Raw genomic sequence first — 20270 nt, 5'->3', positions numbered from 1 at the left:
CAAATTATATTTGTAGGGACGAGAAACATATTTAAACCTTATCATTATTATTATTGTTTTAGCAATTTTATAGATTTGTGTTGTTTATACTGACTTTTAAAAAAGAGTTATAATATCGATAACCATTTGTTGTGATTGAAAACCACAAAAATTGAGAACTTGTTTCTTTGTTTTTTTTTTTAAGTAAAACTCAATAGTCACAAGATTATTTCAAATTTAAATACACCTACATAAAATTACATATAAATCATTGTTAAAAAAACACATAAATTAGAAGTCATTTTGGAAAAAAATTGTTTTAAATTATAAGTCGTTTTATAATATCAATGAATCATTAGTGTTACTTTTTCTTTTATACCGTTGACTATTTATTACTTTATATTATTTTAATTCTTTAATTTATCTTTTCATATCATTTATTAAGAACAATTTTGTAAAACAACTCAGCATCTCTCTTTCCCATACAAAATTAATTACATTTCTTAATATGTGTGAAATTGTCAAAACGACTTATAATTTGGGAAGAATAAGAGAGTATTGATTACACAAGTTTTTCTAAAAACTTACGATTTAAATCCCTTAAAGAGTTTCTCCGGGCACTCATTAACATTTCTCTTTTCAAAATATTGAAAATGAATTTTTCTAATACAACCTGTAATAGTAGTAACCTCCGCAATTTACTATAAGTCATTTTGACATTTTCATATATATTAAGGAATGTAGTTAATTTTGAATTGAAAAGAGAAATTATGAGTGATTTTACAAAATTAACCCTTAATGATCGCATGAAAAAAATAGATTAAAAGAGACTTGAAAGAAAGTGAGTAATAAATGGTAAGAGATTTGTTAAGAAAAGAAACATTAATGATTCATTGATATTGTAAAGTGATTTAGACCGTTCACAATAGAGCACCCATTTTGAGGACTTAAGTGGGTCTTATAGGTGCACATCACCAATTTTATAATTTGTTGATGTCAATACTCCCTCCGGTCTCAAATATAAGAAAAAATTCCTTTTTTAGGTTCATTGAGTAGTTAATGTATCTAGTCTACATTGTAAAGCAAATACATTAATTATTTAATGAACCTAAAAAATAAATCTTTTCTTATATTTGAGACCGGAGGGAGTACTTAACAAGAATCCAATCTCTCCAACTCAGTTCATTACATCAATAACTCTAAATCATTAAATTTTAACAAAAAATATTTATTTTGATATAATTTATCTAGAGAAAGTACTCCCATAGCCATCCTTCTTTACAAACACCCAATTTATTTGCAATAGAGATGCCTATTTAGCTTATGCTAAGCTAGTGAAGCATCCAACATCGTGATAGTCTTATAATAAAAGAGTGTGTTAAAAATTGAAATATTTGACTTTTTCAAAAAATAATTTATTATTTTAGAGTTCTTAAAAAGTGTTTCGACTACACCCGTTAATGTTAATTAAACCCTTTTAAAAAATAAATTGACACAATTTATATTTTTTCTATACTACTAACACATATGGTTAACCCTTTGTATTTTTGTGAAGGATATAGCTTGAGCGATAAGAATGAAGGATAAAATTGAGTGGGGGTGGTGATGGAGTAATGGTCAAAGCTATTTAGCCATTGGTGTGTTTTTAGCAAAGGCATGCAAATAAGACAATTGGTCCGTTTGGTTGCAAAGTTTGAAAGTGAAAGAGCAGAAGACAAAGAGAACCAATAGAAACTGACACGTGTCAGTCACATTCCCCTGACAATGAATTTGGTCTCAGAACCTGAAACGGCGTGACAACCAGATTTAATTTTGTTGACTGTATATGGCCGGTGGCTTAATCTCTCTTCTACCATTCGCCACATAATATTTAATTATTCTCTCTTTAAATTTATCACATTTTCCAAAAAAACACTAGTAAGCATTGTGAGAGAAAAATAGATTCCTCATTCACTTTACTTGTTTCCAATTTTGATTTCTTTCTACTCTTCTTTGTTATGTTGATGTTGTTCTAGCTGCATATGGAGGTAGAAGACAGTGAGAGACGTGGAATTTGGTGACAACATTTTGTGCATTATCAACTAAAATTTGCCAGGTATTTGAAATTGTTTATTTATGTACTCGTGTCAATTTTCATTGTTGGTATGTTATAAAATTGTTATTTTTTTTTGAAAGAATGTTATAAAATTGTTATAGTAGTAGTATACTATATTAGTAGTCTTTTTGTATAGATTCTTGTAATGATTCATACCAACAATGAATCAAATGATTCATACCCTAGTGTTGGAAACACTAGGGTTTCTAAATTTTAATCACTTATTAGCGCGCTTCCTGTTTTCAAATCACACTTAAAAGGCTTAAATGAAATAATTTATGTCAAATGAGTAAAAAATAATAACAATCTATCTCAATTTGATATTAACACATATGAAACATATTTTGTGACATCTAGTCCATGAGGTCTACTATTGCACCATTATAATCGCACTAGCACTTGTTTGATATCATTGTGAGTTTAACGAAATCATGATCCATCACCGTAGTTTTGCAAAAATAACACTTTATAACGTCGACAAAAACATGTGCCACCATTGTTTTATTTGTTCAACCAATTGTAATATCAAATATACAGTTTAGTCACTTGCTAAAAACTTGTTCACAAAAGGTGTGTGCGTGCACGTGGTGCTGCAAATTGCCTGGTGTTACGAGATCCAAGCATTGGCTAGCTGTTAACCTAATTTGTTCCCTATCTCTACACGTTCAATATTTTATAAATTATTATTGAGCAATAACATAGACATTCCATAAAATACTAGATTTCTTCCATGTTCTATCGTCATTGATTTAGTTCCGATAAAGGAAGATGTATTTAGTCAAGAATCTTAAGTGCAAGTCACTATGGAAAGATGATGGTTAAAAATATCTTTTTAACAAGATTTTTCAATATATACTCTTGCAAAATTAACCTTGGCGATAACCTTAACACAACTATTGATGTTGTTAGACCGAATATTTTTTGTAATGTTTGAGTTTGAATATAGAATCTTTTATTTTAAGTGTGTAAGTTTATAATAGTGTTTGTCACTTATCTACGTTCTAAAAGAAATTGAACCTTGCCAATGTATACATTTGGAATAAGGGTGTTCTACATTTGGAATACTTTTTTGTTCACTTGGATCCTTTATTTATTCTATTTCTTTTACTTAATTACTATTATAATAAATAATGGTAATAAGTGTATTTTAATTAATAAAATTCATCATCATAAAAATTAGTAATAGTACATTTGATATATTTTTAAGAAATATGTACATCTTTAAACACACTTTATATGTGACAAAGAGAATAATAGTTTGCTGTTAGAAATATTAGCGGGCTAAGTTGAATCTAATTTAATTATAAACAATTTTAAGGTAGCTAATGTGGCCTTTTGAGTCTTTGACGGTGAGGAAACCAAGTAGATGGTCAACAAACTTAACCCTATAAATTTTTAATTATTTACTGTTCCATTGAATCACGTTGGTGTAATATTTATATTGGATATAGTTTGCTCTCATATTGAAACAGAAGTAATTTTCACTCATTCCTCCAGTCCTTTTAATTTTTAATATGTCGGATTTTTCTCATATAATACTTCATGACGGTATTCATGCATCGTTAACACATGCATGACTCGAAGATCAATATATTGTGTCTTGTGTTTGTTAAATTTATTTACCAAATTGGAGATCTTCTTGCTTATAATCCAATTCTATTCCATTTCAAGTCTTCGTTTTCATCTTCATTTTTAGGTATGAATTATTTAGCATAAGCCCTATTAAATTAGGTTGTGGTGAGTCACGTACTATTTGTATTTCTCTCAGTCTATCTAATATTATTCATTTTTCCATTAAAAAAGTAGGCTTTGTTTGACAAGACCATATTTATGAGCTCAAATTATCAAAATAGACTTATATGATAACAATTTTATCTAATGAGCTTATAGTTTTTTAGTAGCTTATATAGTCTTTTTTGTTAAACCATTTCATGTGATTTCTAGTTTATATATAATCTTTTATCTCAATTTTACCTTTGTATTATTAATTAAAATTTATATTTGTTAATTAAAATTATTTTTTCATGTCATTTTGTATTTATCAATTAGTTTAGCAGCTAATTTTACTAAAAAGTACATATTCAACCAGCTTGCTTATTCGCTATATAATTATGGCTTAATTGCACTTTTGGCCCCCTATCTTTCCAAAACTTGCGGTTACAGCCCCCTAACTAATTTAAATACAAAACAGCCCCCTAAGTATTGAATCTTTGACAGTTTTGGGCCCCCAAGGCTAAAAAAAAATAAAAAAAATGACACGTGGCACCTCATTTAGGGTGCCACGTCAACGTTGGGGGCCAAAACTGCCAAAGATTCAATACTTAGGAGGCTGTTTTGTATTTAAATTAGTTAGGGGGCTGTAACCGCAAGTTTTGGAAAGATAGGGGGCCAAAAGTGCAATTAAGTCTATAATTAACTTACCACCTATCATTGTAAATTCATCAAGGACTAGCTAACCTATATGGAGTACTTTGTTTTACCATACAAATCCTTAGTAGTTTTCTGACCATCAATATTTACAACTCAAGTGGTTGATGTATAGTGTGTGTATATGTTGTAAACCTCAAAAATACCGAATTTGATTCATTCTGATATAAAAAGTGTTCCATCCATTAACTTGGGAGGTCCATTGACTACCTCATGTGTGCTTTCTATTTCACATTCAACACCAACTGAATTAATCTCTTTATAGATGCACTTGTGAGTTGGTCAAAACTTGAGGACTCAGTGGTCCAAAAAGGTTTATATAAATTGGATTTTACCCCATCTTACTTTATAAACATTTTTATCCTTCCTCTAATAACATTTTAGTACTCCCTCCGTCCCATAATACTTGACACAGTTGATTTTATTACGCATGTCAATGCATAATTTTGAGCTTAAATATCTTGAATAATATATTAGAAAAAATTATGAAAATTTGATATTTTGAAAATACTCATCGAGATGAATCTAACGACATCTTATATGATCTTATTTATCTTTGTATATTAGTAGTAAAATACGATCAAAGTAGTTAGGTCAAAATTGCACATTTTCAAATGGGTCAGCTATTGCAGGTAATTCATTAACAGGGTATTCAAACTTTACGTAGAGTCGTAGATTGTAGTGTGTGGGAATGCCGGGCTTTCAGGTGTCATATTTTTCACAAAACGAGGTAGAGAGTTCCAATAAATTAACCAAGTGGTAGAGAGAAGAGAGAGACAAAGAAAGGAAGCATGGGATTGTATATTTTCTTTTCAGTTGGACATTGTGTCTGTCCATGACAGAGGGATTTGAATTTCAGTCTTTAGTTTAGTAACACACTCGTGTCCCCAATAATATTCTATTCATATAGTACTAGATATTATTTATTTAATAATCATTGTATTTAGATTTTCACTTCTTTTTTTATTTCTTAGTGTTGAAAATTGTTTGAATGAGTCAGAGTACTAAAATACTTATAGTAGCTTCTTCTCTTTGTCTCTCTTGGATAACTAAGTTTCAAGCTTCATTTTAAACCATTGCTAGCCCTTGGTAAAAATGTTCTATTTCCCTTTTTTTTCCCTTTATTGTATTCACCTATAGAAATTATCTAACACTATGGTCCATCTAATTTCATTTTATGTAGGTATTCTTTGATTTGAAAAAGTGAAGGAAGTTGAAATTTGAAACAAAGATTCAATGAACAATAACTGGCTTTCATTCCCTCTCTCACCTTCTCATTCGTCCTTACCTTCTAATGATCTCCAAGCAACTCAATATCATCACTTTCCTCTTGGATTAGTCAATGACAACATGGAAAACCCTTTCCAAAATCATGGTATAGACATTTTTATCTTGTTTCTAATTCATTCGTCCGTGGAGAATCTAAGTTTGAATACTCACTATAAGGCTGTCACATTCATTTTTAATATTTTACTTAGCTTCTGACCGAACTCATAATTAACATGACCCCTTTCTCCTGAACACCTGACGATTACGACAAAAAAAAATTTGTGTGTTTTTGATTTTATCATAAACTTATGTTTGTGGTATTTGAATTTAACAGATTGGAATCTGATGAACACACACAGCAGCAATGAAGTTCCAAAGGTTGCGGATTTTCTCGGTGTATGCAAGTCTGAAAATCACTCAGATCTTTCTGCACCCAATGAAATTCAATCAAATGATTCAGATTATCTGTTTACAAATAACAATAGTCTCATGCCAATGCAAAACCAAATGGTTACAACATGCACCAATGAGTATCAAGAAAAGGCTAGTAATAGTAATTTGCAGTCTTTGACATTATCCATGGGAAGTGGTAAGGATTCAACATGTGAAACTAGTGGTGACAATAGTACAAACACTGTTGAAGTTGCAGTTCCTAAAAGAACTTCTGAGACATTTGGACAAAGAACTTCAATATATCGTGGTGTAACAAAGTAGGCATATTTACACTCTATTTGTTTTTTAATCTATTTAATTTTTGCATGCTTTGTTTTATTATTTCTCTAATGTGCATAAAATATTTATTTATATATATAGACATAGATGGACTGGAAGGTATGAAGCTCACCTTTGGGATAATAGCTGTAGAAGGGAAGGACAATCAAGAAAAGGCCGTCAAGGTAAACATAAAACTTCAAATTAATAACTCTTGCGCGTGGTTTTAAATTACAGTTGCAATTACGCTGCAAATCATTACATTGCGCTTAAATACGTTGAACTGATGTTGCGGAGACATCAAAATCTTTTATACTGCGGTTGCTGACCACAATTTAAAACATGCTTTTAGGGTTTTGCTTTTGTTTTTAATACATTAAACTAGTTATTTATTTTGAAGTTTTATTTCAGCTAATATTATACTAACACAATTTCTTGTCATGTTTTGCTTCTGTTTCTTCTCAACTTTTCTTCAGTTTATTTGGGTAAGTTTCTCTATTTAAGATATATGTTCATTCTCTTTTCTTTCTTTTTTTCTAGTGATACAGAGTACAGATTTGTTTGTTTGAATTTAATGGCAGGTGGATATGATAAAGAAGAGAAAGCTGCTAGGTCTTATGATTTAGCTGCACTTAAGTACTGGGGGACATCCACCACTACTAACTTTCCAGTAAGTCTATTTTTCAACTATACACTTCTAATGCCCTAATTCAAAAACTTTGACTTATTGATTACAATTTATTTTTGTAGGTTAGCAACTATGAGAAGGAAATAGATGAAATGAAGCACATGACAAGACAAGAATTTGTTGCCTCTATTAGAAGGTAATTCATTTGTTGCTTTTCTAAGTCCATTAATATATGGTAATAAGATGACTCAATCTTCAAACTAAAGCTTTTATAGGATATGAACTTATCAGTATTGTTGAATTAAATTGCAGGAAAAGCAGTGGTTTCTCAAGGGGTGCCTCAATGTACCGTGGAGTTACAAGGTATAATATTGGAACACATTAATTTTTCTTAATTTTATACATCTAATTTCATTGATTTTCTTTCTCTATGCTTTTGCTTATAATTAAAAATATTGTTTTTGTTCTATGATGATCTTCAGGCATCATCAACATGGAAGATGGCAAGCGAGGATTGGCAGAGTTGCCGGAAACAAAGATCTATACTTGGGAACTTTCAGTAAGCAAAATTATTCTAAACAAAAATTTAATTTGTATGCATCAAAGTGTGAAACATTTTTATAGTACATGTATTTCCTCATTCCCAAATTATAAGCAAATACATGTCGGCAAAAGTTGACCTATTAGACCTAATACATTAATTTTGTTGACCAAATTTTGCTTATAATTTGGCATGCAAACAGTATGTAATCAAATGACACAATGCTATCATTTTGTTAATTTGTTCAAAGTATATCTAAATGATAAGATATGCATAGATGCACGTGTAAAATAGTTTTACACTGAACTACATATATACAAATTAAATCATCAACTCAACCTCCGACAATATTGCAATTCACCTTACTTTTTAATTTACATTTTGGCCACTAAATTATCACAGGCACTGAAGAAGAGGCTGCAGAAGCATACGACATAGCAGCCATAAAATTCAGAGGACTCAACGCCGTAACAAACTTCGACATGACTCGTTATGACGTGAAAGCCATTCTCGAAAGCAACACACTTCCAATCGGAGGAGGAGCTGCAAAAAGACTAAAAGAAGCACAAGCTCTAGAAACTTCGAGAAAACGCGAAGAAATGCTTGCACTGAACTCATCATCTTTCCAATATGGAACATCAAGCTCAAGTAACACTAGACTCCAACCCTACCCTCTCATGCAATATCATCACCAATTTGAACAACCTCAACCATTGCTAACTTTGCAAAACAACCATGAAAGCTTGAATTCTCATCAATTCTCTCAAAACCAAGGTGGTGGTTATTTCCAAACACAGCTTGAGTTATGCCAACAACAAAACCAACAAACATCTCAGAATAGTAACATAGGTTCGTTCTACAATGGTTATTATCAGAATCATCCTGGTTTGTTTCAGATGAATAATATAGGATCTTCTTCTTCATCTTCTGTGATGGGAAATAATGGTGGTGGTTCTAGTGGGATTTATAGTAATAATGGAGGGTTAATTGGTAATAATGCTGTTGAGGAATTTGTGCCGGTTAAGGTTGATTATGACATGCAAGGTGATGGAAGTGGTTTTGGCGGCTGGTCGGCGGCAGGAGAGAACATGCAGACTGCTGATTTGTTTACAATGTGGAATGACTATGAGACAAGAGAGAATTAGATAGATGATGTTTTTTTTTTTTAAGTATGAAAACAATTAACCATACAATTTTGTTATGTCTTTTTTGTTGTTTTATTAATTGTTATGCATTATTGTTGTGGTAGTTGAAAACAAAAGATAGACGTTGATTTTCAATGCAGGATAGTGACTTATTGAGTAGGGTTCTGATTATGTTAAATGTGGGTTGGTCCACCATACTCCACAACTTGAAAGTTACATTTTAATTTATTCTCAAATTATTAAAGTTTCTAGATATGAAATTTTTTTAAGGCTATTTGTCTAGAATTGATACAAAAACAAGGTAAGAACATTTTTAGGTTCAACATCTAGTTGCATGTTCTTTGTGACAACTTTCATGGTTTTCATCACGAGTTTGATCATTGCCGTTGATTTTACTTGGCTTATCAGAGACCTCAATTATTTCTGGTTCAAGTCTTGGTTCAGAGAAAACACATGCATTACAATAATCAAATATTGATGAATAAATGTATTTCAAACATTACTATATGATCATCACACACCTAATAAACATTTTCATTACATGATTGTAAAACATGTACCTTAATCCTTCTTGACAAAAGCCAATAAACACAGATTGCTACTATTTATATCCAATTTAGATATATCATTTTAAGTTAATTGTTCAAATTTACCTTGTGATATAAGCAAAGTCTGGAAAATAACCCTGCAAAAAAAAAAAAAAAAAAAAAAACAAATTCTAACTTTGTAATTTGAGATTATCCCTATTATTGACCTCTTATTTTTCCATGTAGACATTTTTTTTGGTGGTGGCCAGGGTTCGAACCCTAGACCTTGCATATTTTATGCATCGTCCTTACCAACTGAGCTAAGTTCATGGGGACTTTTCCATGTAGACATAAACTTTAGAAAAGTGAGCTAGAGATTGAATTCTTTTCATAATTTTTTAAAGGCATGTTTAGGGCGTTAAAATATATATTTTTTCATATATGGCTTTCCAAAAAAAAAAAATAGAGTTTTATGGTAAGGGATACATTAATTTTGAATTTTTGAAGCGTAAAAAACACAAAACAAAACAACGAAAACATCAACCTAATAGTCGAATTTCGAGCTTTTTTTTCCTTTCAAATACATGTATAAAAGTATAGGAAAATTACAGTTATTGTTCTTTTACTTAATTTCAGATAACGATATCGTCTTTTAACTTTTTTTTCAAGTCAATTTTATCCTTTTGGTTCGTTTGCATATGAACTTTCAAATACCAAATCTAAATAAAATTCATATGAAAACATGTGTGAACGAACATAGATTTGAACACTAAGAGCTCATATTAAAACCAAGATTTGAATCTTGAAAATTTATAATTAAATCGATCAAAATGGCGAAAATGACATCAAAAAAGATAAATGATGAAATCGTTATATGAAATTAAGTTAAGGGACGACAAAGTAATTTTTCCATAAAAATATATAGAAAGGATATGCAAAGATTCACACCATTCTATAAGAAGCCTTGATTTATTTTTATTTTTTTGACCTAAACATGCAAAATTACAATTTTGTTTCGAGTAAGCATATACTTACAAGTCAAATTTTGTTCCTAAATTAAACGAGGTACGAATTAATTTTAATTAAAATTAAAATTTCATTAAAAACAAAAAATTGATAGGCGGGGTTTCGTTAAAAACACCGTCTATAATTTACATGTGTTAGCGCAATAAAAAAATTGATAGGCGGGGTTTCGTACCCATTTGAACGCTAGTAGCAGCAGCAACAACAACAACAACAACATATATATTTAACACCTTTTGAAAAACAACAACAACATATATATACAACTTTTGAAATATATTCAAAATTTACAGCAATACTCCACATATTTCAAAAGTTTTAAAAATGATTTTGAAAGATAATTTATTGGGATAAATGGATGTAATGCGTCAGACCTGGTGTAGAAATATGTATGAACAAGGCCTAAACTGATAAAACTTAACACAAAGTGAATTGGTGTAACAAACTAAATGAACCAGAAACACGATATGTATGGTAGAGATCTACGACTCACATTACACTCCCACAATTATTGATATTGACGCGCTTGTGCTCTAATAGGTCATGCATGTGTCTGGTTTTTCATAAGTGCTTATGAGATTTTGCCAAGATCTTGCGAAAGTGGCTTCATTTAACACTCACTTAGGTCATCAAGTGCATGTTGCAAATTGTACACCACCAAAAAGACATATGAATATTATTCCAAACTTTATAGCTTACCCTCGTAATAATGTGGGGTCTATAACTTACTCAATCCCACCTTAGGAAAGAGACGATATAAATCAATCATTTTTTGGTGTAGCAGATCTAACATAAAACTTGATCTAGAATAAAAAATGTTAAGTTTCCATCATTTGTTGATTTCATTTGGCTTGAGTCTCAACCACGTCGATGTTTCACAAATTTATCTCTTCCCAGATGTTTTTATCAAAAGGATCAACTAGGATTACTTATGATTTGACTTCACATAAATAGATGATGTTATAATCTCTTTATTTAGTAGCTATTTTACACACTAATGATAAAGAATAAATAGCTTTCATCAAAGAATATCGAGTAAGACGTCACTGAGTTGGTCAATCTCATATATTTATCCAATTCAACAAAATAAAACCGGTCTCCACAATAGACTGATACATGTTTGCTTAGATATTTACCCTTTTTTAAGCGAAAGCAAACTTAATGCAATTCATTCATAAACAAAGAGTACATAATGGATGGTATATCATAGAAAATATGGGGGCTAGTATGAGATAAAGATGCTCTGGCAATACTTTGAGCAACTTTATTAGCTTGCCTCCTAATGAACGGCACTGCAAAGTCGGAATTACCAGCCAAGAGAGTTCGACAATAGGATATGAGGGCACCAAATTCATTGGTAGGAACAATTGGTGAAGCGAGGACTTCAGCTAAGGTCTTACAATATGTTTCAAACAAGACATTATTCCATCCGTTTGATATTTCCACATTAATATATTCTAGTAAAGCAATAGTTTCAACTTCTAGAACAGTGGCGGAAGATAGTAAGTAACCAGATTTACCATATAAAAGCTGCCCAGAAAAGTCTCTAAAGCCCATACCATATCCCATCATTGTATTGTTGTTGAACAAAGTCGCGTCTACGTTGCATTTTATCCTACCCATTGGTTGCTTAGGTATTTACTAAAAGACAACATTTCCAATAAAATAAATTTATTTATAGATGTATTCTCTTTAGAATCATATCTAGTTAACATCATTGTATTACTTCAATACAATGATTCATGCACGTTGAATCAAATCATAATTCACGATATCTTTTTAAAAACTTAATGCGTTAAGAATCATCACAAAAATATTTCTACATTAAATGTACCTCTATTGTCTCTAACACTTTTAGAATCAAGAATTTACAATGACTTAATTAAAATATGGTTTAATTATTTTGGAGGTCCCTAAACTATTTGGGAATTTTTAAATAGGTCCCTAAACTAAAAATAGTTGTAAATAGATCCTTAAACTATTTTATTTTTTTAATTAAGTCCTTCTGGTAAACAACCGTTAGTCAAAGTTGACACAGGATCTAATTAGGTACCTAAACAAATTTGTTATTTGTAAGTAGGTCCCTCAACTATTAAATATTTTTTTTAAAGAAAGAAAGAGTTAAATCATTGAAAGTTGATTCTCACACACAGACAAACGAAATACAAATTTCATATAGAACGGTTATTTCATATATTAGATGTATGATATGCATTTTTTTAAAAATTAATTTGTTTTGTATTTGTAATAAATTTGTTTTTGAAGGTGGGTGGATTTGAGTGTGTGCACGCGCGCACATTATAATGTTTTGATACAGATCATATCTTATATTATTATGTTTTTTAAAAATAAAAAAAAACAACAGACCGCGAAGAAAGAATTATTAATAAAGGACTCCTAGAAAAAATTATTAATAACGCGTAACAAAGATGATAATTTTATAGGTGTTTTATATGAAATTTTTATTTCGTCGATTAGGATTATATATCAATAATTGATTGAATAAATATAACGGTACAAAACAAATTTCTCTATATCCTCTCAAAAAAAAAACAAATTTCTCTATATGACTCGCGTATGAGAGAATTAGAATTCATGGATGAAATAGAGTTGGAAGATGAATGTATATTCGTAGATGAAATGGAGTTCATTGATGGAATGTTCATTGAATAGGAATGAGAGTTCAAAGATGAAATGGTTCGATGATGAACATGTGAAAAGGATTCAATGATGGTATGTAGGTTTTGAAAATTCATGAGAAATGATTCATGGTGAAGATCTTCATTTGCTTTGAAAGCATGAAATGCAAAGGTTAGTGCTGCGATGGATTCATGGAGATTGTTAATGTCTTGTGAATCTATTGTTTCCATGGTTCAAAGAATGAAAGTACCAACGATAGAATATAGAAAATTAACAGTAACAATTATCCCATTTCGAGAAGGGACATCTCTCCTAAGAAAGGGATGAAGACTAGAACTTTTGTTTATTACTATGCTTGATTCTTCATTCACACATTACAATCTTAATATAACACACCAATAAGTAACTACCTTCCCATAACTACTAATTAGGGATGGCAATTGGACCCAAGCCCGATGGGTACCCGCAAAAAATACCCACAATGGGTAGGGTAAAACCCCGCTTTCATGGGTATGGGCGTGGGTCCGGGTATTCCCCGCAAATTTAAATGGGTATGGGTACGGGTAAGGGTACTATACTACCCAGCCCTGCAACTCGCATATACATATTTATATTATATGATAAATAATTTATTTATTTTTGATGTATACTTAATTAATTTATTTAGCTATTTAAGTCTATGCCTAAACCTAAAAACTACATAATACAATAACTTATCCATCAATTTTTAAAGGATGTTTTAGATGTGTTTTATTTTGTTAAATACTAGGATTCGTACTATTTTATGAGTTGATTTTAAAAAATTTGAACCATAGTTTTATTTCAACTGTGATATTTTTATTGTATTTTCATAGTTAAAGTGCGGGTAATGGGTGCGGGTATGGGTACTAAGGTGCCCATAGGGTATGGGGAAGGGCACTAAAGTTGTTGCCCACGAGGGTATGGGTTCGGGTACGGGTATTTTTTACATACGTGGGTATGGGGAAGGGCACTGTAGTACCCTACCCATAGGGTACCCATTGCCATCCCTACTACTAATAACTTCATCAAACTACTACTAATAACTACCTATATATAATTAATAATTAACACTATAATATAATATTGACATAATATTAATATATACACATAATTATAATTTATATTACATATAAATACATATTTAATATTTTTATCTTATATACATATCAGTTGACTAACCGTTGACTAACGGTTGTCTAACGGTTGTCTAACGGAATGACTTGATTGAAAAAAAAAATATAGTTCAAGGACTTGATTACAATTGACATAATATTAATATATACACATAATTATAATTTATATTACATATAAATACATATTTAATATTTTTATCTTATATACATATCAGTTGACTAACCGTTGACTAACGGTTGTCTAACGGAATGACTTGATTGAAAAAAAAATAAAATAGTTCAAGGACTTGATTACAATTTAGTTTAGGAAACTATTTAAAAATTCTCAAATAATTTAGGGACCTACGGATTAATTAAACCTTAAAATATTTTATACTTTAAAAATGTCTAAATATCACATTCAAGTGTTTCCTTCAAACAAACAAAAAAAACATTCTAGTGTTAGTTTCATGCTACCGCTCTTCCTCATGATTTAAAACACTTACAGCCATAGAGATTTCATAAATTTCTCAATAATAGCTCATAGTAATGCACTTTCAAAAATATAACGGAAAGGGTGTCATTGTAAGATAGGTGATGGCTCATCTATCCAAATATGGTATGATGCTTTATTGCGGAAAGATAGCAAATCTCTTACTCGTTATATTATAGTCAATCAGCTTATTAGTTTCATTGAAGGTTCGATCCCACTTTAATAATTGGGGTATGGTTGAAATTCTCAAAAAATTCCTTTACTGGGTTTGCAACGGTCGAATGCAATTGTTTGGAAGTTTAATTGTTGAGGTGATAACATTGTTAAAGTTGGATACATAGTTTGTTATGAATGCTTGGTTAACAAAGATGATACCAAAAAATTGGCAACTTATGGAACCACGTATTCCTCTTAATTAGTCAACTTTTTGGTGGAGAGTAGGACGGGACTGTCCGCATCGACATGAATTGAGAACTAAAGGAGTAGATGTTCATCATCTTGTGTTTGTTGTGACCATGATACTATAATTCTTGGTATTCATTCCTTATTTTTCAGTATAGCATTTGATGTTGGCAAGAAAGTCCTTTAGGCGATTATAAACTCACTAATATCCTCAGTTGAAGGCTGTGATGATGAATTTTTGCAACTTTGTAATCACTTGAGTGATGATTATATGCCCATGTCTGCAATGATATATGGAGCATTTGACAAAAAGGAATACCAAACTTTGGGATGGCAAACATGAATCGGTTGATGAAGTCATTATATGTGCAAAAGATTTAGTTACCTCGTGGTAACATGCTCACAAAGGTCTCAGGCCATGTTAACTCCATCTATAACAAATGGGTGTCTCAACCCCATAGGCTTTCTTAAATGCAATGTAGATCGAGCCGCATTCCACAATAATCTTTCCCTGGAATTAGAAAGTGTGTGATGATGAAGGTTGTTTTGTGATGACAATGATGGCTAGTGTCATATATAGCTTCAAAGTTGTGGAGTGTGAAGTTTGAGGTTTGAATAATGCACTCCATCGATCTTGGTAATGGGTATCACAAATATTATTTTTGAATTAGATTGTAAAAAAATGGCATTCACTTTGATAAGCCAAATAGATCAGAACATGGCTCAATTATTATAAAACAATTGTAGAGTTAATCTTTTTTTTTTTTTTTTGAATAAAATTGTAGAGTTAATCTTAGAAGTCAATAATTGGGGAGTCTTATTTCTCATATATAAAACAATTGTAGAGTTGATCTTAGAAGTCAAAATAATTGGGTGGGGTCTTATTTCTCGTATTGTTGTGGTGTATGCTAGTTGTGAACAAACAAGGTTTTTTCAGAAGTTTGACGTGCAATTTCCAGCACTTGGGATTGGAATATCGGGGTGCTCTTCTGGTGTGATTTGTGGCTTCCTCAAAGGACCACCCTTAAGGGTCACCCAAGTATTATTCTGTTTGATCAAATGTCCATTTGTGTACTGAGAAATTTTGTTATAGATGCAGGGCATTGTAACATTGTCCTTTTTTCTCCATACTTGCCTTATTGGCTTACTATGGAGATTATGTGATGAAGGATCCTTCACAACCAAGCATGTGTATGAGCTTTTTTCAACAAAAAAATTTAAAAAAGGGTTTGAGCTTATAGTGGGCAATCATCCTGATAAATATAGATGCCCTCTGGAATATTTTTGGCTCTGGGAAGGTCATTCGAAGAAGCATTCTGTTTGGAAGATCAAGAAAGACATCAACTATTTTGACTCTTATCCCTTTAGGACCTCAACTATTGGGTGATATTAAGGTCGATACCACAATACCTGGCTTCATATTTTTTTTCAAAATGTGAAAATGCAAAGGGTACAATCCCAACTATTGTAATTTTCTAATAAATGGATATTTACTCTGCTCAAAACCAGCTCCAATTCTTTTTTTTTTTACTTGGAGAGAAAAACCACATTAATATAAAAAGCCAATCGATTACAAACTATAATCAAGAGAAATCCATTAGAAAACCCACAATAAATACAATCTAAGCATATGCTGGACGCTCTTTAAATTATGTGTCAATTGCATTGCACATACCAATCTGAAACGGAAAAGATATTACAAAGCTAACACCAACTTCAACCAAACCAGACATATTTAAAAACCTAAACACTAGGGCCAAGATACATATTTTCACCAATCAAAATAAAGTCCCAAAATGCAGATATTTCCCTATGACCAAGACCAAGTACCCCATCACATATAATATGATAAAGAACACCAATAAGATGGGCATGAAACTTGGGTCATTTCGTGATGAAATTGAGCATAACATATCTAAGGTTGTAAAACTTCTGGATACCAATTCTCAGATCTTATCAAGCTTCTCAGCCTTGACAACCGGATTTGCTTTGGCTATGGCATCTCGTGCAGAAGTGCGGTAATCGAACGGGCAATCATGCTTGTCTGAGTAGCGATGTACAGCACAGAAAAGGTTGCCACATCGACAATTAAACCCTGTCAAACCAACTCGCTTATTGCAGTTGCTGCAACGTTTCGGACCATCCTTCGGCTTTGGATCACCACTCTCCTCTGAACCTGAGCCAAATAAAAAAGGCTTAGAGATAGTTTCAGGTTCCACAGAAATGGATGGGATATCGACACTGGCAGTTTTAGGTTCCACGGAAATGGCTGGAATATCCACGCTGGCAGCAGTAACAACAGGTTCTTTTTCAGTGTTGCTTGTAGACCCATTCATAATATTTCCAAGGGATGATGCTGCAAGATGGGCCTGCTCCTGTTTCAGCATCATGTCTTTGTGGCACTTGGAGCACATGTTCATGGTAGCTGCACTTCCGAAAAATCCACAGTTGTTGATGCACAATATAGGACCTTCAGGGGGAGCTTGACATTCAGTCTTTTCATGTTCCATTGTTTCAAATTTCCTGCACCAAGGACCCAAAGATTAAATTATCATTAATATATAATAAACGCATAAAATGACATGAATAAGAGATGGAAGGAGAGGAAGGCTTAGATCACACTACAAACACTTGATCAAACCTGAATTGAAAATCATAAGTCATACACAATTGAAAAATCTAAAACTAATAACTTATGCTAGCTGTAAAGACAAACCCAACTCCTATTCATTTTTACTGGAAATTTCTGAACTAACTAATCCCAAGCTCAAACTAACAAACCCAACCAAACCATCAATTTTAAGCAAACATAAGAATACAATGGTATATCAAAATAAAAGCTAACAAAAAAAATACGCACAATTAGTCATAACTAAGACACTGGGGAAGATAAAGGGCCACAAAGAGAAAACAGAATCCATGTCTGGCAGCCGGAAATGACAGATGGAAAGCAAAGTAGTGGAGACTTCCAATGGTGCAGCTGAGAACAAATTTTGCCTGCTGCAGATTGGGATTTACAAAAGACACAGGGTGATAGATTGAACATCATGGGAATTTTGGCTGCGCCAGGTTGAGACTTACACAAGAAAGAGGGTGATAGATTGAATATCACAGGAATCTCTGCTGCTTGGTAATGGGGTTGCAAGAGGCTGATGGAAATATGTTTTACCTGACCCAGTTATCACAGAAATACAAATACTTGTAAACAACAGACAATCACACAATTAAGCACGGAAATACTGGGCAATTTCCTTATTTTCAATTAAGCACCCAATAAGATATTGCAGAATGACGAAAAGACTATAAGTTGCATGGTTTAACAATTCAACTTGCTATGTTGACTACCATGCTTATGAGAGGACATGCATTTAAACAAGGAAATTAAAATACATAGTGCCCTGCTTCTTATCAAACACACAACTTCACATTTGAATATAAAGAGCCAAATTGGTGATATTAGTTATGACTTTAAGAAGCTTGTACAACATGCCTACCTACATGTAAAAAAGTATTTGAAATAGTTCCACTATCCTATCCCCATCTACAAAGAAAATGTTGAAAAAGATCAAAAATATACTATCATTACCCTTCTCTTTTGGTTAAGAGATTACGATAGTAACAGAAACCAGAATTGTATCAAAATAACAGAACACTCCAATAGACCTTTTCCATGCTCTCTCTGTTTTTAGAATTCGCATAGCTTTTTTTCCAAGTGCATGCACGATGACTCATCTCAATAAGTAATTGGCACATATTCACTCGAGGTATCAAACAAGGAACCTTCTCTAGTAATACACAGTTAAAAATAGCCACAACCTTATCATGATTAAAAGTAACTATACAAAAAACTAAAAAAAAAAAAAAAAAAAAAACACATTTGATGACAAAGTTGCACAAATATTAGAAAACTTAAACATCACATCATCTGCCTATTTACCAATAATTAAGCTTCAGAACAATAAATAGAGTATATGATTTGTATTAAGCTGAGGTTTCCGAAATCACGGTGTGTAGCTTACGCAAAATTACGTGGCCCGACATAATTTACCAACCAAATTTAATTTAAGTGAACCTACTGTGATACCAAACATGCAATAGAACCACTTCCAACAAACCACCAAAAACATTCAACAGCAATTACCGCAAAAGCAATAACACCAAACAATTGAGCTCACCACTGCAAATTTCAACGAAATCAACAAAAATTCAACAACACGAGACCACGGCTTCGAGAAGAAGAGAAAAAACGACCACACGGGCTGCAACTCTATTCACTGTCCATACCTGAATACCTGCAAACAATTCCTTCACATGCAACACACCAATCAAAAAACAAACACAACATGCCAACAAATCGACATAAAAATCCATTAAGAATCGAAAATCACAAAACAAAAAACTAACCTTTAAGCAAAAAAAAAAAATCAGTTTGAAAAAATTTGGTTCAAAAAAAAATTCCAGGAAACGAAAACCTTGACGTGGATCTACAAGCTGCGAATCGCACCGATCATGAATCCTGGATTGATTCAACGAAGGATATAATCATGATTAGTAATCGAAGGAAAAAAGAGATTAACGATTAAAAGAGAATTGAAATTGAAATTGAAATTGGGAAAATAAACCCTAACTAACCCTGGAGGATTTGGGATGAAGGAGGAGAGACACCAAAGACGAAGAGAGAGAAAGAGAGATGGGTTGTTTATGTTGTGTCAGTGTTCCGTATTTAAAAGGACCTTTTACTGCTTCTCTCTGACAACGAAGTTTGTTTACTGAATTGAGGCGATGTGGGAAGTTATTATTGGGTGCGCGCGTGTTAAATTTCATATTCTCTATTTTGTCCTTTATTTAGGTTAATAGTACTGTCTATAGATAAAATTTGTTACTAATGTTAATCCTCATTCAAATTTTTAAATGTATTTGTTATTTTTTTTAAAATATTTATAATTAATACTGTTTTTTTTTAAGAATTAATCCTTTGTCCTCGTGAGCTTAGCTCAGTTGGTTGGGACAATGCATAAATAAAATATGTAAGATCCGGGATTCGATTCCCAGCCACCACAAAAAAAAAAAAAGAATTAATACTTTTTTTTTTTACAGAATTAAGGAATTAATACTGTTATTTTACTTTGGCATACAAAGCCAATTGTAAATACATATACTAACAGTATATTAAGGAATTAATACTGTTATTTTACTTTGGAATACAAAGCCAATTGTAAATACATATACTAACAGTATATAAAAATTGTAGTCCCGC

General features: G+C 31.8%; 2 protein-coding genes across 4 annotated transcripts; one reads left to right on the top strand and one right to left on the bottom strand.

The window, feature by feature from the left end:
• The first annotated feature begins 5497 nt into the window (after positions 1-5497).
• Positions 5498-8951, top strand: PLT2 (Integrase-type DNA-binding superfamily protein). The gene is made up of 10 exons (XM_085702243.1): positions 5498-5590; positions 5685-5876; positions 6105-6480; positions 6584-6666; positions 6958-6966; positions 7063-7151; positions 7232-7305; positions 7422-7472; positions 7592-7668; positions 8053-8951. The coding sequence occupies exons 2-10, from the start codon at positions 5738-5740 to the stop codon at positions 8793-8795; spliced, it is 1641 nt and encodes a 546-aa protein (XP_085558369.1). The 5' UTR covers positions 5498-5590; positions 5685-5737; the 3' UTR covers positions 8796-8951.
• Positions 8952-16583: 7632 nt separating this feature from the next.
• Positions 16584-19710, bottom strand: LOC146930763 (zinc finger A20 and AN1 domain-containing stress-associated protein 8-like). Of its 3 annotated transcripts, XM_085702242.1 has the most exons (6): positions 19646-19710; positions 19418-19529; positions 19189-19318; positions 18095-18182; positions 17874-18013; positions 16584-17536 (listed from the first exon to the last, which is right to left on the bottom strand). In XM_085702242.1, the coding sequence occupies exon 6, from the start codon at positions 17521-17523 to the stop codon at positions 16960-16962; it is 564 nt and encodes a 187-aa protein (XP_085558368.1). In that variant the 5' UTR covers positions 17524-17536; positions 17874-18013; positions 18095-18182; positions 19189-19318; positions 19418-19529; positions 19646-19710; the 3' UTR covers positions 16584-16959. The 3 variants fall into 3 exon arrangements, with proteins under 3 accessions (XP_085558368.1, XP_085558366.1, XP_085558367.1); XM_085702240.1 differs by lacking the exons at positions 17874-18013; positions 18095-18182; XM_085702241.1 differs by lacking the exons at positions 17874-18013; positions 18095-18182 and having other exon boundaries at positions 19189-19305.
• Positions 19711-20270: the final 560 nt, after the last annotated feature.

Source organism: Medicago sativa, chromosome 4 (assembly GCF_051527215.1).
Source record: "Medicago sativa cultivar Bolivia chromosome 4, Bolivia_mono, whole genome shotgun sequence".
Classification (NCBI taxonomy): Eukaryota; Viridiplantae; Streptophyta; class Magnoliopsida; order Fabales; family Fabaceae; genus Medicago; species Medicago sativa.
The sequence above is the reverse complement of the archived record's forward strand: the minus strand, read 5'-3'. Positions and strand labels throughout refer to the sequence as shown.

Bases quoted from the DNA above. Each gene is read 5' to 3' on its own strand.
- PLT2 (XM_085702243.1), top strand. From the start codon at position 5,738: ATGAACAATAACTGGCTTTCATTCCCTCTCTCACCTTCTCATTCGTCC. The intron at 6,481-6,583 runs GTAGGCATATTT...TTATATATATAG, and splicing joins ATATATCGTGGTGTAACAAA to ACATAGATGGACTGGAAGGT. The intron at 7,473-7,591 runs GTATAATATTGG...GATGATCTTCAG, and splicing joins ATGTACCGTGGAGTTACAAG to GCATCATCAACATGGAAGAT.
- LOC146930763 (XM_085702242.1), bottom strand. From the start codon at position 17,523: ATGGAACATGAAAAGACTGAATGTCAAGCTCCCCCTGAAGGTCCTATA.